The following is a 25,960-nucleotide window of genomic DNA, read 5'->3' as shown; positions in this document are numbered from 1 at the left end:
CAGACATATGCCGAATCAATTTCTTCACAGATACAGCTCCTAAGGCATGGAAACTAAAGAGAAAATAAACAAATGGGACTACATCAAAATAAAAAGATTTTGTACAGCAAAAGAAAACATCAACAAAACAACAAGAAAGCCCACTGCATGGGAGAACATATTTGTCCGTGTTATCACCGATAAGGGTTTAATCTCTAACATTTACAGGGAACTCATACAACTTAACAGAAGGAAGATAAACAACCCAATTAAAAAAATGGGCAATGGACCTAAATAGACTTTTCGAAAGAAGACATAAGGAAGGCTAAGAGACATATGAAAACATGCTCAAAGTCACTAATCATCCGAGAGATGCAAATCAAAACAACAATGAGGTACCATCTCACTCCTGTCAGAATGGCTATCATCAACAAATCAACAAATGACAAGTGTTGGCGAGGATGAGGAGAAAAAGGAAACCTTGTGCACTGCTGGTGGGAATGCAGACTGGTGCAGCCACTGTGGAGAACAGTATGGAGTTTCCTCAAAACACTAAAAATGGAACTCCCATTTGACCCAGCAATCCCACTTCTAGGAATATATCCCAAGAAACTAGAAACACCGATCAGGAAGGATATATTCACCCCTATGTTCATAGCAGCACAATTTATCACAGCTAAGATTTGGAAACAGCCTAAATGCCCATCAGCAGATGAGCGGATTAAAAAACTTTGGTACATCTACACAATGGAATACTACACTGCTGCAAAAAGAAGGAATTCTTACCATTTGCAACAGCATGGATGGAACTGGAGAGCATTATGCTAAGCGAAATAAGCCAGTCAGAGAAAGATAAATATCACATGATCTCACTCATTTGTGGGCTATAATGAACATAAACTGATAAAAAAAACAGATCCAGAGACAGAGAAGCATTGATCAGACCGTCAAACCTCAGAGGGAAGGTAGGGGAGGTTGGGGGTAAGGGGGAGAGATCAACCGAAGGACTTGTATGCATGCATATAAGCCTAACCAATGGACACAGACAACAGGGAGGTGAGGGCATGAGTGGGGGGTAATGGGGGCATAATGCACATATGTAATATCTTAATCAATATAGAAAAAAAAGAAAAAAATTCATTGTGAATGTAGCCCTTAAGCTATAAAATATTCAACTTTTTGAGCTAAATTCTGCCTTTGTCTGATACCAAGATGATGAACTCTGATTTTTAAAAAGTTGCATTCATCTGATATATCTTTACCCTTCCCTTTATTAAAATTAATTCACTTTATTATTTATACTTTATACAGCTGTTTCTTCTGTATACAGCAATCATTATGTTGAGCCCATTTATGTTTATTAACCTGGTATTCTTGGTGTTGTGATGTTTCATGTCCTATTAATTTTTGTCTGTGTACACACAAATAAGTATAGAGAATGTGTATATATCACTATATGTTCTGTTTTATTTGCTCTTTTTAGGGGAGGTTTCTTTCAGTGTTTAGTTGTGTATTTTGTTCTTGGGGTTAATTCTATAGTGACATCTTTATGTAATACTGTTCATTCCCTCCCCCTCTTAGGATAGCATTAGTTCCCCTGCTATTAGCAGTAACAAAATTAGTAACTTTCTCTAACTTTCTTTATCCTCCACCATCTTCTTTTGATCACTGGTACAATTTTTATTAGTGTTTTATCTTATATTTCAAAGTACACTGAGTGGCCAGATTATTATGATCTCTGAACGCATAATAATCTGGCCACTCAGTGTATATACTATACAATAAAAGGCTAATATGCAAATTGTCCCCTCGTCCAGGAGTTCGACCAGCAGGTAGGCCAGCCAACCGCCCATGTCCCCTTCCCCTGGCCAAGCTGGCTGGACCCCACCCATGCACGAATTAATGCACTGGGCCTCTAATATACATATATATACACTGAGCGGCCAGATTATTATGCGTTCAGAGATCATAATAATCTGGCCACTCAGTGTATGTATACTTAAAGTATGTTTAAGTTTCCATCAATCAGCTTCAAGTGCTATCCTTTTCCTCACAAATAATTCTTAAGAGGAAAACCACCACCATACTCTACTTTTCATTTACTCTCCTTTCCCCTCCCATTTTTTTGTTTAGGTTATACTATTTCTATCTTGTTAGACTATATAACATTTACATACCTTCTATCATCATTATTTCCATCTTTTAATCTTAGTGCTACCGGAAATATATTCAATGATCACCACTTGACCTAATGTTGAAGATTCTAAAATCATTTCTTGGTTGTCTGAAATCTGTTCTCTAGTATATTCTTCAGGAAGAATTCATAGGAACAATATTCCTCAAATTTTCTCATGTTTATAAATGTTTGTTGATGCACTGAATTTTTAAAAAATCTTTTTAGTGATTTCAGAGAAAGGGAAAGAGAGATAGAAAAATCAGTGATGAGAGAGAATCATTCACTGGCTGCCTCCTGCACGTTACCCCTTTGGGGATCGAGCCCGCAACCTAGGCATGTGCCCTGACTGGGAATCGAACCTTGACCTTTTGGTTCATAGATCAACACTCAATCACTGAGCCATGCCAATCGGGCGATGTCCTGAATTCTTGAAAGATAGTCGAAATAGGAAATATTTATTTCCTTGGGTATTTTTAGACGAGATGGGGTGCATTCAGGGTGGTATGGCCGTAGACTCCTTGGGTATTTTTAAAATATTGCTTTATTATCTGGCATAAAATGGGTTACTGCTAAAAATCTAATCCAATCTGATTTTCTTTCCCAGTTGAATTGATCTTTTTTCCCCTGGATACAAAAAGGTATTTTTGTGTTTCTAAAAAGCATTGTATAAAAATACATCTCAGTGTTAACTGTTCTGGGTTGAATTTTACAGATTCACAGTATCTTTCAACATATACAGATTTAAACATTCTCTAACATCAAGTGTTCTTGAATTATAATTCTAATAGCTGTTCTGTTCCATTACTTTTTAATTTTTTTAATTTTTTTAAATAATAGTTTATTGATTTTTAGAGAGAGAAGGAAGAGAAACATCGATGTGAGAGAAGTATCGAGATTGGCTACCTCTTGCATGCCCCCTACTGGGGACTGAGCCCACAAGGCATTGGCCCTGACTTGGAATCAAATCGGCAACCTTAGGTGCACAGGACACTCAACCAACAAAACAACACTGCCCAGGATTGGCTTACATTTTTTGTGATAACACAAAATTTGTCCTTTTAAGTGTATTTAAGTATGCAATCCCTGGGCATAAAGTATATTCACAATGTTATGTAACCATCACCATTGTGCTTTGATTTATATTTGGATAACTAATATATATATTTTGGTTCTCTTTGCCTGTCTTGTCACTTTTCCTTTACTCCTGTAAAAAAAAAAAAAAAAAGAATCTTAAGTCAGTTTGATTTTCTTACATTTTCTTCTTTCAACTCTCCATTTCTCTTACTGTGTTTTCTATGATGTACATTCACTCGTTTTCTAATTCCATCATCACTTTTTCCTAATTCTTTCTTCATTTGACAGCTGTCATTTCACCATCCTTCTATGGCTAGTCATCTCATTTCTGAGCTCCTTTAATTTATGATTTGTATGGTTTTTCAAAGGTTTAATCTTTTCCTTAATTTCTCGTGGCTTATTTTAAAATATATTACTATTTTCATCTGTTTTATGGTCACTTTTTTTTATGTGTTTTCCTTATATGATGGCTCATTTTGAAGTTGTTTTTCTTTTAACTTAGTATATAGTTACATCAGAGTCCATTTTCCCAAACATTTGTGTTATCCTGGACTGAGAGGTTCATTCTGTGTTACGTATGGACATATTGAATTTTAAAAAATCCATTCTTCAGTTGAGAGACATTTGGGTTGTTTCCAGCTTTTGGTGATTACAAATACAACAGCTATGAACATTTGCAGAGAAGTGAATATAAGTTTTTGAGAATAAATAAATAATCTTTTCTGTCAAAAAAGGGAGTGTAGGCAACCACCATTTTGGTCCGTGTGACTTGGCAACTGCCATTTTGAAACAACAAAGGTCAACCCCTCCCTTTCTCCTTTAGCCAATGGCACAAAACTGTGAACCTAAGCTTCAATTAAGAGTGAGGAACAGATCAGGTGCATCAGGTATAAAATCCCAGCAGACTGCCTGCTCAGTGTATGTGCTGCCAGACTCTGTGTTGGTACCTACCCTTCTGCAGAAGTAAAGGTATTTAATGCCTTGCTGCCTCGCTCCCGAGTATGCTTTGTGTTCTACCAGGACCCCTGATTTTGGGGCTCACCTTATTTCTAACAGGTTTTCATTTCACATTTCATGAGAAAAGCATATAAAAGTAGTGGCATCACTCGGCCAGCATAGCTCAGTGGTTGAGCATCGACCTATGAACCAGGAGGTCATGGTTTGATTCCCAGTCGGGGCAAGTGCCCAGGTTGTGGGCTCAATCCCCAGTGTGGGGCATGCAGGAGGCAGCCGGTCAATGATTCTCTCTCTGATCACTGATGTTTCTAATTCCCTCTCCCTTCCTCTCTGAAATCAATAAAAACATATTTTAAAAAATAGTGGCATCTCATTATGATTTCAAATGCAAATTGAAATCATAATGTGATGCCACTACATATCTCATATAATAAAAAGAAAAACTGATAATGTCATTGCTAGCAGGAAAGGGGAGCTAATGGCACTCTCCCAATTTTGCTGATAAAATTCAACCTAGGAGAGGAATTACTAGGTCATATAATAAGGGTGTTTGTTTTTTTAATATTCACCCAAGGATATGTTTCCATTCATTTTTACAGAGAGATAGTATAAGTACAAAGTAGTCCCTAGATCTGCAAGTTTTAATTATAGGCTATAAGGTACCAACCTTCTCTTCCCAAATAAAAGTACAGAAACTTACCAAAACCATCAAAAATTCATGAAATCATAACAGAAATGATGAAATTGTCCCTGGCCAGTGTGTTTCAGTTGGTTGGAGCATAGTCCCGTGCACCGAAGGGTTGTAGGTTCAGTTCCTGGTCAGGGCACAAACCCAGGATATGGTTCCATCCCCAGTCGGGGTGCATACAGGAGGCAACTGATCACTGTTTCTCTTTCACATTGCTGTTTCTCTCTCTCACTCCCTCTCTAAAATCAATAAAAAAGCATCTTGAGGAGGGGATTTTAAAAAAAAAAAGAAATGATGGAATTGTTACTTAAAATATATACCAAAAAAACTTTATGAACATTAAGACAGAGAACAAAAATCCTACTCCTGTTGTGTTAGGCAGTTAGACAGACATGAGCAGAGCAAGGACAATGGAGCAGGTACAAAAGGTCACCAGGGTGGGAAGGCCTACGTGCCTAGGAAAGGACAGTTGTAGGGTGAGACCTTGCTCCCAGGGTGGATTTTCCTGCCTTAGAATATCTCTTGTCCTGCAGTTTGGACCCCCTGACCTTTCCTCCCAAGAGAGAACATCTAGGCCTCAGTTGTATTTCAGCTTCAGGGCCAGAAAAGTAACAAAACCAGACCAGCAATCCCATGGATGACCTCAGGACCAGCTGCATTGGATCATGACCCCCTGCCCTGGTGCCAACCAATCAATCAGTGGAGACCTAGATCCTGAAAGGACACACCTGGAAATGGAAAGCTGCTGAATATTCTATTGCGATCTTCCCCTGGGACCTCCCCTAAAACCTCCACCCTTAAAACCCTTAGGTCAGAGGACCCAGTGAGCTCTCCTTCCAGGGAGCATGCCCTCGCCTTTCCCTCTGCACTCCCCCCCCCCGTACCCCAGGCTCTTTACCAGCTTCCTCACTCCTAAGCTTCAAAGGCCCTTCCTTTGCCTCTATAACTTGTTTCCTAAGCCCATTTCTTCTAGGAAGTACTTTTTCTACATCTGTGATTAGCTAAATAAATGTTCTCTTACAGTTTGGGTCTTGGCTCTGAATTCTTTCCTAGCCAGAATTCAAATACTGAGGTGGCTGAACCCAACTCTGGTCTGACCCCACTGGTCTAACACCTGGTACAGTTCCCACTGCCTACAACTCTACTACCACTTAGAAATAGTCTGTGTGCCCTACCATAATACATTTTGTTGTTGTTGTTGTTGTTGTTGTTGTTGTTGTTGTTAATGCTCAGCCAAGGATATTTTTCCATTGATTTTTGGGGACCGTAGAAGACAGAGGGAAAGACAGAGAAACACAGATGTGAGAGAAAAATTGACTGGCTGCCTCCTGCAAGAGCCCTGACCGGGGAGGAGCCTGCAACCAAGGTTGACCAGAATAGAACCCGGGACTCTTTAGTCCACAGGTGAACACTCTATCCACTGAGCCAAACCTGATAGGGCCTACCATAATACATTTTAACCTTTAATGTAAGCATGCAGCATATAATGGTAGGAAGTGAAGCAGCCATCTTGGTCCATAAGATGCAGCTGCATGGTAAGGATGGTAGAGGAACAGGTTAGAGGGAGCTTAGGTCCCTGACAACTTTTTGTAGCAAAACCACCTCATTAGATCATTCTTTTACACATGAAAGAAATAAATTTTTAATATTTAGGAGAGAAACCAAGATGGCGGCATAGGTAAAGACCTATACTGCTGCCTCACACAACAATTTCAAAACTGCAACTGGAAGATAGAGCGGACATCGTCCAGAACCACCGGAAAGCTGGCTGAGTGGAAATTCTACAACTAGAAGGAAAGATAAAAAGACACTGAGACCCAGAGGAGTTGTGGAGGACAGAGGTGTGGAGACCTGCATGCGCGGAAAGGGCGGGCGGCTGAATACGCGGCTGGCTTACTCACGGCGCTCAGAGAGGGCGGGCAGCAAGTGTGCGGCTAGCTTTATCCTTTGGGAGGGAAACAAAACCTCCCAACTGGACTGAAATCCAGTTCCAGGTGAGACTTTGGGTACCGAGACTCATTCGGGGAGAAACTGGACTGTCTGGCAGCAGGCGAAACTTGAGGGAAGCCTTCCCTCAGAGGTTCGTGCAGCCATTGCCGCGGGACACTGAGACACAGGGGCCTCGTAGGGCACGGCTGACAGGAAACCAAGGCTGTCTGCTCAGCCCTGAGACTCCGCCCCATCCACACCGAGCACAGAAGCTCTCCCAGAGGAGACACAGCTGATCCTCATAGCCAATTGGCCTGGAGGTCAACGCCCCCCAGTGATACTAACAACAATCTAGGCTTAACTACAAGACTGCACACACAGCCCACAAAGGGGTGCACCAAGAGTGTCCACCTCAGGTAACTGGGGAGGCTGAGCCACTGGGCTCTGCTAGGACACCTAGCAAACAAGCCACTCCATCAACTCAGGGAAGCAGCCAAAATGCGGAGACAAAGAGGCAGGTCACAAATGAAGGAAATGGAGGAAAGTATACGACTGGATATAGAGTTCAAAACCATGGTTATAAGTTTTTTCAAGAATTTCCTAGAAAAGGCCGATAAATTTAACGAGACCCTCGAGGATACGAAAAAGGATCAACTAGAAATTAAGCATACACTGACTGAAATAAAAAGTATTATACAGAGACCTAAAAGCAGACTAGAGGATTGCAAGAACCAAGTCAAAGATTTGAAATACAAAGAAGCAAAAAACACTCAACCAGAAAAGCCAAAAGAAAAAAGAATCCAAAAAGTTGAAGATAGTGTAAGAAGCCTCTGGGACAACTTCAAGCGTACCAACATCAGAATTATGGGGTCCCAGAAGAAGAGAGAGAGCAAGATACTGAAAACCTATTTGAAGAAATAGTGACTGAAAACTTCCCCCACCTGGTGAAAGAAATAAAGAAATAGACTTACAAGTCCAGGAAGCACAGAGAACCCCAAACAAAAGGAATCCAAAGAGGACCACACCAAGACACATCATAATTAAAATGCCAAGAGCAAAAGACAAAGAGAAAATATTAAAAGCAGCAAGAGAAAAATGGGGCACCCATACGATTGTCAGCTGATTTCTCAACAGAAACTATGCAGGCCAGAAGGGAGTGGCAAGAAATACTCAAAGTGATGAATAGCAAGAAACTACAACCAAGATTACTCTACCAAGCAAAGCTATCATTCAGAATTGAAAGTCAGATAAAGAGCTTCACAGATAAGAAAAAGCTAAAGGAGTTCATCACCACCAAACCAGAATTATATGAAATGCCAAAAGGTATTCTTTAAGAAGAGGAAGAAGAAAAAGATAAAGATAAAAATTATGAACAACAAATACGTATCTATCAACAAGTGAATCTAAAAACCAAGGGAATAAAAAAATCTGATGAACAGTATTAACTGGTGAATATAATAGAATCAGGGGCATAGAAACGGAGTGGACTGACAATTCTTGGGGGAAAAGGGAAGTGGAGGGTATGGGAAGAGACTAGACAAAAAGCGTACACCTATGATGAGGACAGTTGGGGGAGGTAAGGGCAGAGGGTGGGGAAGGAACCTGGTGGAGGGGAGCTATGGGGGGAAAAAGAGGAACAATTGTAATAATCTGAACAATAAAGATTTATTAAATTAAAAAAACACACAACAATAAAAAAAATTTAAAAAAACTTTTTTTTCTCAGTCACAGCAGCCAAACCTATATCTTAACTAATACAAATTCCAAGTTGAGGAATGTGGACTTTGTCAATAATACAATGTCATATACACTGAGTGGCCAGATTCTTATGATCTCTGAACACATAATAATCTGGCCACTCAGTGTATGTGTATATATATATATATATATATATATGTGTGTGTGTGTGTGTGTGTGTGTGTATTAGAGGCCCAGTGCATGAATTTGTGCATGGATAGGGTCCGGCCAGCCTGGCCAGGGGGAGGGGACATGGGCGGTTGGCCGGCCTGCCTGCTGGTTGAACTCCTGGTCGAGGGGACAATTTCCCTATTAGCCTTTTATTATATAGGATATACACTGAGTGGCCAGATTATTATGTGTTCAGAGATCATAATAATCTGGCCACTCAGTGTAAGTGTGTTTTTAATTGATTTGGTAAAGAGAGGGAGAGAAATATCGATCGGCTGCCTCCTATACATACTAGTATGTGCCCAAACTGGGGAATCAAACCCACAACTTGGCTTTGTGCCCTTACTGGAATTAAACCCACCACCTTTTGGTATGCAGGACAATGCTTCAACCAAATAAGCCACACTGGCCAGGGCTCATATAAGAGTTTTTAAGAAAAAGGGCCTACAGCCTGCTTGGGTCAGTGGTTGAGTGTTGACCTGTGAACCAGGAAGTCACAGTTCAATCCCTGGTCAGGGCACATTCCCAGATTGCAGGCTTGCAGGAGGCAGCCGATCAATGGCGTTTCTATCTCTCTCTCCCTTCCTCTCTGAAATACACACACACACACACACACACACACACACACACACACACGAACACACACACGACAAAGGGCCTACATTAGTGCAGTAGCAATGAGAGCAGAAAATTAAAAAGAAAAGCCTTTTTGTAGGATGAAGCAACAGATTATACTAGTACTAGTGGCCCGGTGCACGAAATTCGTGCACGGTGGGGGGGGGGGGGTGTCCTTCAGCCCATCCTGCAACCTCTCCAATCTGGGACCCCGCGGGGTATATCCAACTGCTGATAGTTGGACATCCCTCTCACAATCCGGGACCGTTGGTTCCTAACCACTCTGCCTGCTGGCCTGCTCACCCCCAACTGCCCCCCCCCCGCCAGCCTGATCGCCCCTAACTGCCCCCACCCTGCCAGCCTGCTCACCCCAACTCCTCCCCCCTGCCAGCCTGCTTGCCCCCACCTGCCCCCCCCCACCGGCCTGATTGCCCCCAACTGCCCCCACCTTGCCGGCCTGATCACCCCCAACTTCCCCAACCCTGCTGGCCTCCTCACCCCCAACTGCCCGCTCCCCCACCTGCCTGCCCACCCTGCCAGGGCTCTGTGATCAATGATGCACAGAGGGAGGCCCTGGCCACACTGCTCGGGCTCGGGGATCAATGGCAGAGCAGAGGCAGGCATTTCCCACCAGGCCTGGGCTTCGCCATTAATCCCCACCCACAAAGGCACCCTGCCCACCAGGCCTGGGCTTCGCCATTAATCCCCACCCACAAAGGCACCCTGCCCACCAGGCCTGAGCTTCGCCATTAATCCCCACCCACAAAGGCACCCTGCCCACCAGGCCTGGGCTTCGCCATTAATCCCCACCCACAAAGGGACCCTGCCCACCAGGCCTGGGCTCTGCGATAAATGGCAGAGCAGAGGCAGGTGTTTCCCACCGGGCCTGGGCTTCGCCATTAATCCCCGCACACACAGAGGCCCTGCCCACCCTGCAATCAATTGCTGCCCACAGGGAGGCCCTACCTGCCCTGCCCACCCTGCCAGGGCTCTGTGATCAATGCTGCACAGAGGGAGGCCCTGCCCACCGGCTGGGGCTCTGCAATGGGCCCTCCCAGCCACGGCTTTGTCTGGAAGGAGGACTGGAAGGTCATCTGTAAGGTCTCCTGGTCTAATTAGCATATTACCCTCTTATTAGTATAGAAGATAGTTGGGCAAAAGGAAGAAGTAACAATTCCAAGTTTTAAATCTGAGCCACTTAACCAAGATAGGCAACATAAGAGGGAGAGTTGTATACAAATTGAGTTGATTTCACTGTCCAAAGGCTTTGAGTAATGTGTGTTGTACTTGAGAAGAAATTAACATACAAATGAGATCACAAAAGGGAGCAGTCACATAGTAAAGGCAATCTTTTAATGTTTCAATTCCTTCATCTTTTTAAAATGATAAATATATAATACTTTGAATGTTTCTCCTTTAAGTGAAGTAATCTGAATGTCCTACAAGTTTATCTCACAAACATTTTCAGCAGCTAAAGGACATCCTTATGATTCAGGAATTCAATCAATTTCATTGATCAACTGAACAGCACAAACTAGTGGTCATTTGGACCTTTACATTGTTTTAAATCATTTAAAGTTTTTAGTTACATTGTTTAATTTGTCCCCATAATGGACCATACTAGTTCAAAAGCAGAAAAGTGAAGGCAAAATGCACAAAATTAATGAGTGACATATACCAGTATATGATCAAAACTTGCCCTGGCTGATGTGGCTCAGCTGGTTAGAGCATTAGCCTGTACATCAAAACTTAAAAGGTAATGGGTTTGACAGGTTCTATTCCTGGTCAGAGCACATAGCCAAGGCTAGGGTATGTGGGGAAGTAATGGATTGCTATTTCTCTTTTACATAAATATTTTTATTTCTCCCTTCCTTCCTCTCACTCTCTCAAATCAATAAAAAACATATCCTCGGGTGAGTATCCTTCCTATCTAATAAAAGAGTAATATGCAAATTGACCATACCCCTGCTACACCCATAAGCCATGCCCACCAGCCAATCAGGAGCAAGTATGCAAATCAACCCAACCAAGATGGCTGCAGCCACGGAAAGAGCAGGAGGCTTGGGTTTCCCTGGCAATAGAGGAAGCCAAGCTTCCGCAGCCCTGGCCTGACTTGGCCTCCACTCAAGGCTACAAAGTTTCAATTATAGAAGATAAATAAATCCCAACAAAAATGGCTATGACCACAGAGCAAGCAGGAGGCTTGGCTCCACTCAAGGCTACAAAGTTTCAACTATAGAAGATAAATAAATCCCAGATACCAGGGCCTCCGCTTGGGTCGCCAAGGGGCGTGGCCGGCCTGCAAACCACCACAGGCCCCTCATCCAGACCGCCCCATGACCCAAGGGAACCCCCACCCTGATCCGGGACATCCTTCAGGGCAAACCAGCCAGCCCACACCCGTGCACCAGGCCTCTATCCTATCTAATAAAAGTATAATATGCTAATTGACCATCACTCCAATACACAAGATGACTGCCCCCATGTGGACACAAGATGGCCACCACAAGATGGCCAGCAGGGGAGGGCAGTTGGGAGGGACCAGGTCTGCAAGTGAGGGCAGTTGTGAGCAACAGGCCAGCAGGGGAGGGCTGTTGGGAGGGGCCATGCCTGCAAGGGAGGGTATTTGGGGATGATCAAGCCTGCAGGGGAGGGCAGTTAGGGGTGACCAGGCCAGCCGAGGAGGGAATTTGGGGGCGACCGGGCCTGCAGGGAAAGGCAGTTGGGGGGGACCCAGGCCTGCAGGGGAGGGCAGTTAGGGGTGACCAGGCCTGCAGGGGAGGGCATTTAGGGGTGACCAGGCATGCAGGGGAGGGCAGTTTGGGACAAACAGGCTGGCAGGGGGCAGTTAGGCATCAATTAGGCTGGCAGGGGAGTGGTTAGGGGGTGATCAGACTGGCAGGCAGAAGCGGTTAGGGGCAATCAGGAAGGTAGGCAGGCAAGCAGTTGGGAGCCAGCAGTCCTGGATTGTGAGAGGGATGTCCGATTGCCCGTTTAGGCCCGATCCCAGTAGGATCGGGCCTAAACGGGCAGTCGGACATCCCTCAAGGGTCCCAGATTGGAGAGGGTGCAGGCTGGGCTGAGGGACACCCCCCCACCCCCGTGCACAAATTTCGTGCACCGGGCCTCTAGTTTAAGTGTGTGTGTGTTTGTGTATATATATATATATATCTGTTGTAGGCATCAGGTGTTAGACCAGTGGGGTCAGACCAGAGTTGGGTTCAGCCACCTCAGTATTTGAATTCTGGCTAGGAAAGAATTCAGAGCCAAGACCCAAACTGTAAGAGAACATTTATTTAGCTAATCACAGATGTAGAAAAAGTACTTCCTAGAAGAAATGGGCTTAGGAAACAAGTTATAGAGGCAAAGGAAGGGCCTTTGAAGCTTAGGAGTGAGGAAGCTGGTAAAGAGCCTGGGGGGGGGGGCGGGGGGGAGTGCGGAGGGAAAGGCGAGGGCATGCTCCCTGGAAGGAGAGCTCACTGGGTCCTCTGACCTAAGGGTTTTAAGGGTGGAGGTTTTAGGGGAGGTCCCAGGGGAAGATCGCAATAGAATATTCAGCAGCTTTCCATTTCCAGGTGTGTCCTTTCAGGATCTAGGTCTCCACTGATTGATTGGTTGGCACCAGGGCAGGGGGTCATGATCCAATGCAGCTGGTCCTGAGGTCATCCATGGGATTGCTGGTCTGGTTTTGTTACTTTTCTGGCCCTGAAGCTGAAATACAACTGAGGCCTAGATGTTCTCTCTTGGGAGGAAAGGTCAGGGGGTCCAAACTGCAGGACAAGAGATATTCTAAGGCAGGAAAATCCACCCTGGGAGCAAGGTCTCACCCTACAACTGTCCTTTCCTAGGCACGTAGGCCTTCCCACCCTGGTGACCTTTTGTACCTGCTCCATTGTCCTTGCTCTGCTCATGTCTGTCTGCCTACATTACAAAGCACAACAAGGTATTTGTAGACTTCAAAAATGATTTTTAAAGGAATTATTATTATTTGCAACTTGGCTTTTCAGTTACTGGGGAAGGGAACCTATAACATTTCAAATGCAATTTTTAATAAAAAAGTACTCTAAAATCTTTGCTTTAAAGCATTCAGATTTTTAAAGTATCAAATGTTAGAATCCCAAACACGTTGAGAGCAGTTTTTAATGTTATGCTGATTTAGAGAAATTTTATTTATTTTTTCTTATTTCAGAGGGGAAACAAGAGGGAGATAGAAACATCAATGAGCCCACACTGGGGATCAAGGCCGCAAGCAGGGCATGTGCCCTGAGTAGAAACTGAAACTTGACCTCCTCATAGGTTGGCACTCAACCACTGGGCCATACCAGCTGGGCTAGACAAATTTTAATCTATATGTCACAAAATACCACATACATTTAAAAGTTATCCAAAATTTTTTAAAATTTCACAGCATACATCACTTGATAATGGGAAAAGCATGTAAACTTGTATATATTATGAGATTGCTATGAAAAGTAATCTCTACCATACCAATCTAAGTTAAATTGCTTTTACTTAGTCACTTAATATTGTTCATACAAAAGTGATATTTTAAAAATTTCTAAGAATCATCAGATTGTTAAGTCTATAGCACTATATTTCTGAAAGAAAAATTTGAAAATGCCTATTTTGAAACTAGAGGCTCGATGCACAAATTCATGCATGAGGGTGGGGAAGGTCCCTCAGCCCGGCCTGCGGCCTCTCGCAATCCAGGACCCCTCGCTCCTAACCACCCACCTGCTTGTTCCTTACCGCTCGCCAGCCATGAGCCCGGCTTCTAGCTGAGTGGCACTCCCGCTGTGGGAGCGCACTGACCACCAGAGGGCAGCTCCTGCGTTGAGCATCTGTCCCCTGGTGATCAGTGCACGTCATTCTGCCGTAATGGTCACCGGGCTTTTATATATATAGATTATTTATCTGCTTAAAATTATAGAACATACTTATACAATATAGTAAATTTTAAAGTTTGAATTATTTTGACTTGTGTTAAAAAGATACTAGAAAAGCAGTAAGAGTTCTACGACACTGATTATTTTGGTATTCATGTATGCTTTCAAGAAAAAAATGGCATATAAAGCATTTCACTTAGGGCTCATCTTCATTATCTAAATTTCTGTATAGTTCATAAACAGACCTCACAAAAAGGATATGAACCTATCCTTAATATTTGTATGTACAAATTGGAAGCAACAAATATAGTTCAAATGAACTAAAAGTCACGTTTTCTAGAAAACTTGTATTTCATAGCCACTGATCTGTGGACGAAAAGGGGCCACATGCTAACCTGACAAGCTCAGGGAAGGCCTGCGTGGTGGTCTTGCAAACTCAAAGACCTAAGGTCTGAATTTAAAACTTTAACTAAAAGCAGTTATGGTGGTTAGTCACGTCCTAGGCTGGTATCTTCCCTGACAGAGGTCAATCTTTACTTTAACTGAGTCTTTTGTCTTTTTGCATCTACGATAACATGTAGTTGGAATGTCAACGTAATTTTCCTTTTTTCCGGACCCCTCAAAGCACAGCACAGTCACCACTCTGCGGAGACCACAAATTCCCTCACAGTTACTGAGTTAATTATTGACTGTTAACTATCCTGTACCCACCTCTGTAAAAGAAGTATGTGTCTATCTTTTTACTTTTTATCCAATCCCAGAGGTTTCCCTGCTTTGCTTTCTCTCCCTTCCCTAATCTATCAGCAATGGATGTCATGTAAACCACTTACATCTCCTCTTTTGGTTGTAATGTATAAAACAAGGTAAAAAATCGTCATTCTCCATTCTCCCAATACATTGAGATTTTGCTTCCTGACAATTGTCAACAATTTGGCTTAAATAAACTCACAAAATTTCTTTACAAGTTTGAATGTTTTCTTACGTTAACAGATTTCTAACGTACCTTAGGCTTCAATTCAACACTAAATTACTGATACTTGAGGCCTTAGCAGGGTAATTCAGTTGGTTAGAGCATAGTCCAATATGCCAAGGTTGAGGGTTTGATCCCTGGTCAGGGCACATACAAGAATCAACTAATGAATACATAAATAAGTGGAACAACAAATTGATGTTTCTCTCCCTTCCCCCTTTCTCTAAAATCAAATTTTAAAAAATAATAAAAATCAACAGCCCTTGCCAGTTTGGCTCAGTGGATAGAGTGTCAGCCTCTGGACTCAAGGTTCCGGCTTCAATTCTGGTGAAGGGCACATGCTAGGGGTTGCTGGGTCGATCCCCAGTGGGGGGTATACAGGAGGCGGCCAATTAATGATTCTCTTTCATCATTGATGTTTCTACCTCTCTCCCTCTCCCTTCTTCTCTGAAATCAATAAAAATATATATATATTTAAAAAATAATAAAAATAAAAAAAGAATCAACAAATGAATAAGTGGAACAAATCGGTTTCCCTCCCTCTCTGTAAAATCAGTAAGTAAAAAAAATAAAAATAAGAAAATAAATTATTGATACTGAAACCCTTGCAATTTGTTTTATAAAACTCAAATTAAAAAGCAAAATTTTAAAATAAAATATTTAATTATTTTACTGCTGTTTTCTTTAGTATTCCTGCAACAAAACACATGGTACTGTTGACTCTGTTGGGCCATCAGTTAACCTTGAATAATTGAAAATTAAACTCAAGGCAATAAGATGAGTATCTTTGCTTTCTTTTCATGCATGTCAAAACTGCTAAAGTTAATCACAAAATATTAAGTCTTTTATCGGCTAGGTTCTCGAATCTGATAAAATTTCCCCCTCAAATTAGACAACGTGTGTTTCCTACTTTGATTAGAAAAAAGAAAAAAAAAAAAAGGAGGTACTTCTTGTGTCCTTCCTTCCAACCGAAAAAGAGCTCAGAAGTTAGGATGCTTCCCCTCGGAAAAGCCTGCCCAAGCCCATGACGAAGCAGCCAAGCATGTCAAGGCAGACCCAACCATTTCTAACGCTTCTAGATCGTAACCAGGGAAACCAAGATTTGACAAAATTCTTCTTTCACTTCCACTGTTTCTAAAAAGACCAGCACCTTCCAGCTTTTAAGAAAAGACCGCTGCAGGAATGTTGGCTGCACACCAATGAACCAAACTGCCCCAACGCAGAGCCTGACGCCCACCGGGACCAAGTGATGGCCTCAGTCAAAGGGTAACTACGGAGAAGAGCAAACACCTCAGCGGCCGCTCCTTCGGCTGCAAAGGAAGACGTCTCGTTCCAACCTGAGCAGAATGGAGAGGTGTTCCCTCTCCCCCGCTTCCATTAATTACCAGCCTTGTTCCTTTCAGTACCAGAGAGACCATCAGCCAACCTCCTTTGCGAGTAAAGGTCGAGGGCCAGAATCTCCGAGACAAACGTTATTGGAATAGCTTCCCGGGATTCAAGGACTCGATTTTAAGGCGCGATCACGGGTCCCAGCAAGCCCTCACAAAGACACCAGCCGAAGCCACCCCTGCCATGCATCGCTCTATCCAGGGCTGAGAAGCAGGCCAAGAGGACTTTCCCCCTTCAGGGAGGTGAGAAGGCGCCGGATCTGTGCCCTCACACCCACACGCCCGCCCCGTCCTCCACAGCTCCCTCGGGACCCCTCTCCACCTGGAGCCGCTAAGTTTGCGTTAATGGACAAGAAGCCCAGCCTCAGCCACACACAAGATGGCAGCCAAACACCTACCGGAGGAAACAGCTGCGCCACCACTCCTGTGAAGCCGGCCTCTCGACTGCGGGCATCCCCATTGGCCCAGCGAGAGAGCGCGAGACAACGCGAGAGCGCTGTCAGCAAATCGGCAGGCGGCGCTTTGGCGCCTCCGCGCTCCCGGCGGCTCGCGCGCGGAGGTCTGAGGCGGGGCCCCAGGGCTCTGTGCAACCAAAGAGCGGCGGGCCGGGGGGTGTCCGACTCCTCCCATTTCGGGTTCGCGTTGGGTAGGCCTGGGCGTTCCGGACTGGGCGGTCCTTCCTCCGGCCGAGGTGAGAGCTAGTGAGCGGTGAAGTACTTCCCGGCCAGGGGGCACCTGGGGCCGCGCGTTCTTGGCGGTGTGGAGTCGGAGAGGGCCCCGACCTGCGGCGAACCCAGCCTCGCGTGCGGAGTGCTGCCTTCAGGTCTGGCGGGCGGCGAGGAGAGCGCAGTGGAGCCCGTGTAGGCACGGCCGGGGGTGGCTCCCTGACGGGTCCTGCGGCCCAGGACCTGGGAGCGCCGGGGAGCCCTTGCAACCTCCCTTCTTTCACCCACGTGCGGTCCCGGGCTGCAGAAGGGAGTTGGGGCGCACCAGGTTCTCAGCCCCCATTTCAGTCTAGAGCTTGCGGTGTACACCTTCATGGGAGGTGGTTCCCAAGCAGCCGGGACCCCGGGGCTGTAAAAGGGCCGCAGGAAATGGACTGCGGTGTAAAATCCTGAAGCAGAACTTGAACGTTTAGCCACTGACCCATTTCACAGGTAAGACTACACAAGCCCGAAGTAAGTGAAGTCCTTTATCCAGTATCACGGGGTTAAGATCAGATCCCAGGAGCACCTGACTCTGACCGCAACCCAGTAAGTAGTTAATCAGTGAGTAATTAAAATAAGGAGCCGTGGTGATTAAGTGCGCTCTTCGGCTTGTGGAAACCTGCAGTACGTTCTGTGTGTTTTGAGAAGGAGGCCAAGAAAAGGGGTAACTGAGGCGGTAGATGGAATAAACAAGACGAACTCTGAAACCATACCACCTGGTTCCTTTTGTCTCTGCCACTTTCACTAGAAGAGCAGACATGCTCACGTACCTGATTGTTATGCAGAATAAGAACAAGTGAAGTGGCGTGCCTGATAGGTGATTTATACACAAGTTGTGTTCATTAGTGTTACATAATTAAAACATAAGGAACACAGGAAATGGTCACAGTTTCATAAGACCCTATTTTTAGAAACGAGAAGGAACCGTAAATTGAAGTTGAAACTACTTTTCTGCCAAAATGGAAAAGTGAGAAGCGGAAATATATCAACAAGTTTTAAAATCCCTGTTAATACTCCAAAATATTAACACTGGTTATCTCTCTGGATGGTGAAATTATGAGTGATTTAAATTTTCTTTTTTAAAAAAACATGTTTTTATTAATTTCAGACAGAGGAAGGGAGAGATAAAAACATCAAGGATGAGAAAGAATCATCCATTCAAGGCTTCCTGCACGCCGCGGAAACCTAGGCATTTGCCCACCTGGAATCCAACCATGACCTGGTTCATGGGTCGAGGCTCTAACCACTGAACACACCAGCCAGACTCAAGTTTCCTCTTTATGCTTTATTATATTTTGCAAATTTTCTCCACTAAACATGTGTTACCTTTGAAAGTTCAGTTATTTTTAAAAATCTTTATTTTAATTTTTACTTCAGAGGAAGGGAAAGGGAGAGACATAGAAGTATCAGTGATGAGAATCATTGATCGGCTGCTTCCTGCACACCCCCTATTGGGATCAAGCCCAAAACCCAGGCATGTACCCTGACCAGGAATCGAACCAGGTCACAACCTGATTCAGAGGTCGATGCTCAACCATTGAGCCACACCGGCTGGGCATAAGTTCAGTTATTTTTAAATTTTTAGAAGTTATGAACACTGGTGAGAGCTTTTTTTAAAAAAAGAACCTATTACTGAGTGTGCTTATATGCTGTAGGTGGACGTATAAATTGGTAGGACCTTTCTAGAAAGCGGTTTGGCAATATGCTCCAGAAAGCTTTAAAATGGGCAATCCCTTTTGAAAATTATATACTTTTTAAATTAAGTACACTACATTTTCTTTTACAAAATTAGAATGTTACAGATGGATAAAGAGAACAACCTACAGTCCCTGAATTCCCGCCCGCCTCCACCCCCCTCCAACAAAGACTGGTGCAGAGCCTTCAAGTCCTTTTTTTATACTTAACGTAGTCTCAGTAGGTGCATATATGCATTTATTATTTTTGAAAAGGGAAATAGTGTACTATGTAATTCTATAACTCTTCACTTGACAATGTTTTTGCAGTGTGTACATGTTATTTATAGCTCATGTTATTTATGGCTCATTTCTTTTAGTGTTCCAGTGTATAACTGAATTGTTTTGTTAATGTAAATTATTTATCTTTTTCTGTTATTGGTTTCCATATTAAAATCTATTTTGTTTTATGTGTTACTGTATATCACATTTTATTTATCATTCTCCTTTTGATGAACATTAGGTTGTTTCCAGTTTTTCACCTGATAAACAATGCTGCAGGGAAACCCTTGTGTGTATTTTCTTGTGTACCTGTGGTATTTCTCAAGATATATACCTAAAAGTGGAATTGCTTGGTTTTAAATTATGAACATTTTTAATATTAATAGTTCTTGCCAAATTTGTCTTAAAAATATTTCTACTAATTTACACATCTCACAAGTAGTTTTTTAGAATTCAGTTTCCCTATAATCTAGACCAGTGATTTTCAATCCGTGTGCTGTAAGAATTTTTAAAACATGAAATACTTTTTAGTCAGGGGCACTGACCTCTTTTCCCTTAGATTGACAAATAAAAAAATGACAATAGCCAACACAACAATAGCCATCTTTTGTGAATGAATCAAAATTATACCTGGTTTGTTTGTTAGTTTGTTTTTGTCAGATTGGCAAAAATATATTTTTTGGTGTGGAGCAGAATTTTAGTAGTTTGTGTGCCATGAGATGTAAAAGGTTGAAAAATCACTGATCTAGACCAACACGAGATATTAGCTTACTTTTTGCCCATCTGATGGATAAAATAATACTCATTTTTTAAAGATCTCATTTTCTGATTATTAATAATGTTGCAGTATCCATGTTTATTAACTTACAATTTATGTAAATTTATACCCATTTTCTATTTAGTCATCTTTTTCTTAATGATTGAAGGAGTTCTTTATGTGTCTTGGATACTGCGTATTCTGTATAATTTTTAAAAATTTCTTCAGTGTCTAATGGCTATATCTTTTTTTTGTTGCTATTGTGAAAATATATTACATTTTCTCCCAACGCTTTGCTTGGCTTTTTAAACTTTATTTTGTTCTTATTTTATTTACAGATTTTTTTTTTCTTCTTTACAAGCTTTAGGTTTCTTTTTATTTTACTGCCTTTTTCTAAGACTTTCAGTATAATACTGAATAAGAGCATTGGTGACAAGTATCCTCATACTGTGCCCAACTTTAATGAAAATGCCTCTGAAGTTTCATTATTGAGTATGCAAGATTTTAGTAGAATAGTCTTTATCAGATTAAAGAGTTCTCTTTTATTACTAGTTTGCTAAGAATTTGCCTTCTTCCCTTCAATAGTTGTCAATTTTCATTGAATTTTTAAATTTTGTTTTTCTGCATCTGAGATGAGAGTTTTCCTCCATTTATCTGTTAATATAAAAATTTACATTTAGAAACTTTCTAATGTTGAACTTTCTGGGTATTCCTGGGATAAACCCTACATGAATGATATACTTTTAGTCTACTGATGCATGCATGCTTTTACATACTGTTTTTGATTCTATGTCCATAAGTGATTTTGGCCTTGAGTTTCTTTTTTTACATGTCAAGGTTATACTAGTACTAATCTAAAAAAAAGTTTGATGGCTTCCCGTATTTTTTCTGCTCTGGAATTTTTGTATACTATAGAAATTATATGTTCCTTGAAAGTTTTATGGAATTCATCTATAAAACTTTATGGACATAGTATGCTGGGAGTGAGAGGTGATGATGTGTGGCATGCAGCTCTGCTAAGATCTTTAACTGTTCTTTTAAAATTTCTTTTTTATACTTACCATTTAATTGAGATTTTTACTTCTTGAGCTTACTTTGTATTAAATCAATTTCAATTACATAGTCATGGTGAATTGTTCTGTCAGTGTAAAATATTTCCTTGTCTCTTTTTTTTTTTATTAAATTTATTTTATTGATTTTTTTACAGAGAGGAAGGGAGAGGGATAGAGAGCTAGAAACATCGATGAGAGAGAAACATCGACCAGCTGCCTCCTGCACACCCCCTACAGGGGATGTGCCTGCAACCAATGTACATGCCCTTGACCGGAATCGAACCTGGGACCCTTGAGTCCGCAGGCTGACGCTCTATCCACTGAGCCAAACCGGTTTCGGCATCCTTGTCTCTTTTATTAGTTTCATATTAAATTCTATTTTGTTGGATAATGTGTTTTTTTTGTATTTGCTGGTATGTCTTTTTTTCACATTCCCTCTATTCAACCTTTCAGTGATATTTTGTATGATTTAAGTGGGTCTCTTTATTTGAAAATACTACAGCTTGCCCAGCCAGTGTGGCTCAGTCATTCAGCATCAACCAGCGTCGATCTATGAATCAGGAGGTCAGGTTTGATACCTGGTGAGGGCATATGCCTAGGTTGCAGGCTCGATCTCCAGTAGGGGGCATGCAGGAGGCAGCCAGTCAATGATTCTGTCTCATCATTTCTATCTCTCCCTCTCCCACTCTGAAATCAATAAAAATATATTTTTTAAAATAATAAAAATAAAAATACCATAGCTAGGTCATGCTTGGAATCCAATCTGAGAGTCTGTCTTTTTAATAATAAGGTTAACACAGTCACTTGATTATTAACATATTTGGACTTTTTTTGTCATCTTATTTACCATGCTTCTCTTTATATCTTTCTTATTTTTCCATTTCTCTTTTTAAATTGGGGTTAGCTCTAAGTTTACTTAGTTGCACCTGTTTCTTTTATTTATTTATTTATTTATTTATTTATTTATTTATTAGACGATGAGAGAGAATCATTGATCGGCTGCCTCTTGCAATGCCCCCTACTGGAGATTGAGCCTGCAACCCAGGTATGTGCCTTGACCTGGGAATCAACCACTGGGCACGCCGGCGGGCCATGTTTTTATTCTTTTTTTTTTTTTTAATATATTTTATTGATTTTTTTACAGAGAGGAAGGGAGAGAGAGAGAGCTAGAAACATCGATGAGAGAGAAACATCGATCAGCTGCCTCCTGCACACCTCCACTGGGGATGTGCCCGCAACCAAGGTACATGCCCCCGACCAGAATCGAACCTGGGACCCTTCAGTCCGCAGGCCGACGCTCCATCCACTGAGCCAAACCGGTTTCGGCCATGTTTTTATTCTTGATATTCTGAAGTTTATCCACAGTTTGTTTAGCAGTGTATATTCAGAATTTTATCCTGATTGGTACTCGAGGAGCCCTTAGTAGGTTTATGTGTTTTACAGTTCTGAGAAATTCTTGGTCTTTGTTGCCTCATCATTCTCCCTATTTTATTCCTCCTCTTATTGTTTATTTGCTCTGTGTTTTTAGTGTTTTACTCTTCAATCTTCCAGCTTACTAAATGTCTCTTCATCTGAGTCTAGTCATCTGTTGAGTTTATTCAATAACTGTTTTTATATTCAAGATATCTAATTGGGTATTTTAAAAGTTATATGTATTTCACCCTGGCCAGCATGGTTAAGTGGTTAGAGCATTGGCCTGGGCACCAGGAAGGGGTCATGGGTTCTATTCCCAGTCAGGGGCACTTACCTGGGTTGCAGGTCCGATCTCTGCCCCCAGTTAGGGCATGTGTGGAAGGCAACCAATTGATGTGACAGAGACACATCAGTCTTTCTCTCTTTCACTCTCTTCCTCCACCACCCTCTTTTCTACTCTCTAAAATCAATGGGGAAAATATCCTCACCTTTTTTTTTTTTTTTTTCCAGAAAGAGAGGGGGAGAGAGAGAAACATCAATGATGAGAGAGAACCATTGATTGGCTGCCTCCTGCACGCCCCCTACTGATGATGGAGTCCACAGCCAGGATATGTGCCCTTGACCAGAATCGAACCTGGAACCCTTCAGTCCGCAGGCTGACGCTCTATCCATTGAGCCAAACCAGCTAGGGCAATATTCTCACTTCTTGAGGTTTCCTTGTTGTGCTCTTTGAGGATATTAAAGACAATAACATTTTTTTTTTTTTAATTATTTTCAGGATGCTCTATTCTCTTGAATTTAAGTCCATCCGTTTGTGGGCTTGTTAAGTCTCTTTCATGGTGTAGCTTTCCTCAGATGTTTGATGACTCTTGCTTGTGCCCTGGTCTCCCCTGAGAGATTTTGCTCTTCGTTTTACTATGTTATGATAGTAATTGGCATTATCTCTACAGCTTCTCTTCTGTTTTCTTTCCCCAGAGAGGTCTCACAGACTTGGTCCATCGAGAATTCCCTTTTTGTTCTCAGCATGATTACATCTTTTTAAATATTTAGAAATATTTTAACATTTCTATGTGTTTGGGATTGGGAGAAGAATTTATCATATGTTGACTAATATCTTAAGGCTGAAAATTATTGATATATTTTTGACCTGTTAGTCCACCTGTAGCTGCATATATTAAGGAAATAAACATAAATATGCATAAAGCAGATTCCAACATTAATTATTACTGAAAAAATAGAAACCATCTGTTCAATATAGAGGTTTATTTATAGTACTAATTAATTATTAAATTTTAGTTATTAAAAATGTTTAGTGTATTTTAATATATGTATTTCTGACCAAAGTACATTCATTATATAGACACTTAAAAGTCATACTATAGAAAAATATTAATGACTAGGGGAAAGTGTATAATATGTTTTCAATGAAAGATTATAAAAAATTATATACTAAAATCCAAATTTTATTTTTAAAGTATATTTACTGAAAGAGTAATCATTATTGCTAGCATTTATTTTGTCCTTTGTATGTTTCAGGGACTTCTAAGTAATTAAGTCTTATTCCTACTGCAACCCTAGGAGGGTAGTTAGCATTATTATACCCATCTTAAAAGTTTTTATTAAGTATAAAATTTATAAAGTGGGGATAGTTTATGTCAATTAAAAATATATTAAATACTGGCAATTCTGAATTTCTCTGTAATTTTCCTAATTTTGATATTTTATACACTTTTCTGATTAATAGATAGTCTTTTCATAATAGTTCATGGTGTTTTAAAAGATAAAGCTATTATATGACATTCTCTTCTTTCTTACATATTTTATTCTTTACAAATATGCAACTTTTTTATTGTTTTCTTTACAGAATGTTTTATGCATTTATGAACCAAACGATGGAGTTGGTTTTTATTTTTATAAAGGTATTGTCAGTGATCTGATACAACTAGAAGTATTTAATTGAAGACTCATGGACATGTCATTATGTTGGACTAGTCATTTCTGAAAGTTTCTTCAACCAAAATTTCTATTTGAACATTCAAGTATCAAAGAATACTGGGTTTAGAATGGCATAATGATGTATTTTCTCTGAGGACTGCAAATTTCATAGAGACCACAGTTGGATTTCAGTTACATTCTCCAATCAAAGTGATTCAATCCTTTGATAAAGTTAATTTTGAAGAGTTTTATGTTTATAAACGACGCCAAAAGATGGGAGAAAAAAATGGTAGGTTGAAAAACCATTGTTAAACTTTGTTTAAAAGTATTGTAGATTACTTAATGAAGCTGAATTGTGGAGTTTTCAAGGTGTTTAATTGCAATTGCCTTTTCTAAATTCAAAGGAATTAAGGGTTTATTCTGATTTAGCCAACATTTTTAACTCTCTATATAATTAATTATGAATCTATAATGCTAAGTCAATACTTTGTTACTTTAAAAAATATTTTTTAGAAAACATTTGGACTTACAGAAAAATTGAGAGGATAGTATAGAGAATTTTCATCTTCCTGCACCCAGTTTTACCTGTGATTAATGTCTGACATTTGGCTGGTACATTTGTTATAATTAATGAACCAGAAGTGACACATTATTATGAACTGAAGTCCATGGTTTATTCCTATTTCCTTAGTTTTTACCTGAGGTCTTTTTCTGTTCTAGGATCCCATCCAAGATATCACATTATATTAACTTGTCATATCTTCTTAGGGTCCTCTTAGATGTGACATTCCTCAGACTTTCTTTGGTTTTGATTTTGTAGATTTTGTATCCAGGTATTTTTTAGGATGTCCCTCTATTGGAATTGTTGACTGCTTTTTTCCCCTCATGAGTAGGGTTATAAGGTTGTGGGATATAAAGTGCCATTTTACCACATCATATCAAGGGTATATTTATCAACATGATTTCTCACTTACTGATTCTGAGCTTGATCACCTGGCTGACAGTATATATGATTTCTCTACTGTAAATGACTTTTTTAAAAAGTCTCCCTTTCCTTACTGTACTCTTTGACAGGAAATCACTATGTGCAGCCCATATTTAATCCATGGGGATTTTATGCTCCTCTTCTTTCAGAACAGAATATTTACATTAATTATTTGGAATTGTTCTATAAGGGAGATTTGTCTCCTTTCCCCCACCTTTGTATTTATTCAATCATTTATTTATATATTAGTGGATACTTATTTTATAATTTGGGTTATAATCTAATACTGCTTTATTTTGTTACTTAAATTGTCCCAGGATTGGCCATTGGGAGCTGTTTCAGTTGGCTCTGTGTCCCCTTAACATACTCCCATTAATGTAGGTGGGTTTTGTTTCACTTTGTTTGTTTTTTAGTACTTCCTTATTTTATGGTATTAGAAGATGCTCCAGGCTTACGTATATTTCCTGTCCCAGTACTAGAATTAGCCATTTCTTAAATATGCCCTGTTTCCTTTCATTGGAAAATTGTATTAGAAACCAAGATATGGGTAATAGGTATGCTCTTTGTTACTGGGGTTCCGTTGCTT

General features: G+C 41.1%; 2 protein-coding genes across 3 annotated transcripts in view; one reads left to right on the top strand and one right to left on the bottom strand.

Annotated features, from left to right (window-relative positions):
* Positions 1-17,007, bottom strand: part of CAB39L (calcium binding protein 39 like) — a 172,570-nt gene extending 155,563 nt beyond the window's left edge. Inside the window, exon 1 of the mRNA XM_028151629.2 lies at positions 16,969-17,007. The gene's annotated coding sequence lies outside the window, so the exon portion shown is untranslated. The remainder of the gene's footprint in view (positions 1-16,968) is intronic.
* A 7,316-nt stretch (positions 17,008-24,323) lies between these two features.
* Positions 24,324-25,960, top strand: part of SETDB2 (SET domain bifurcated histone lysine methyltransferase 2) — a 98,464-nt gene continuing 96,827 nt past the window's right edge. For both annotated transcript variants that reach the window (XM_054719793.1, XM_008145579.3), the window contains exon 1: positions 24,324-24,678. In XM_054719793.1, the coding sequence (XP_054575768.1) occupies positions 24,663-24,678 (16 nt within the window). In that variant the 5' untranslated portion in view covers positions 24,324-24,662. The remainder of the gene's footprint in view (positions 24,679-25,960) is intronic.

Source organism: Eptesicus fuscus, chromosome 8, assembly GCF_027574615.1.
Source record: "Eptesicus fuscus isolate TK198812 chromosome 8, DD_ASM_mEF_20220401, whole genome shotgun sequence".
NCBI classification, from domain to species: Eukaryota; Metazoa; Chordata; class Mammalia; order Chiroptera; family Vespertilionidae; genus Eptesicus; species Eptesicus fuscus.
The sequence above is the reverse complement of the archived record's forward strand: the minus strand, read 5'-3'. Positions and strand labels throughout refer to the sequence as shown.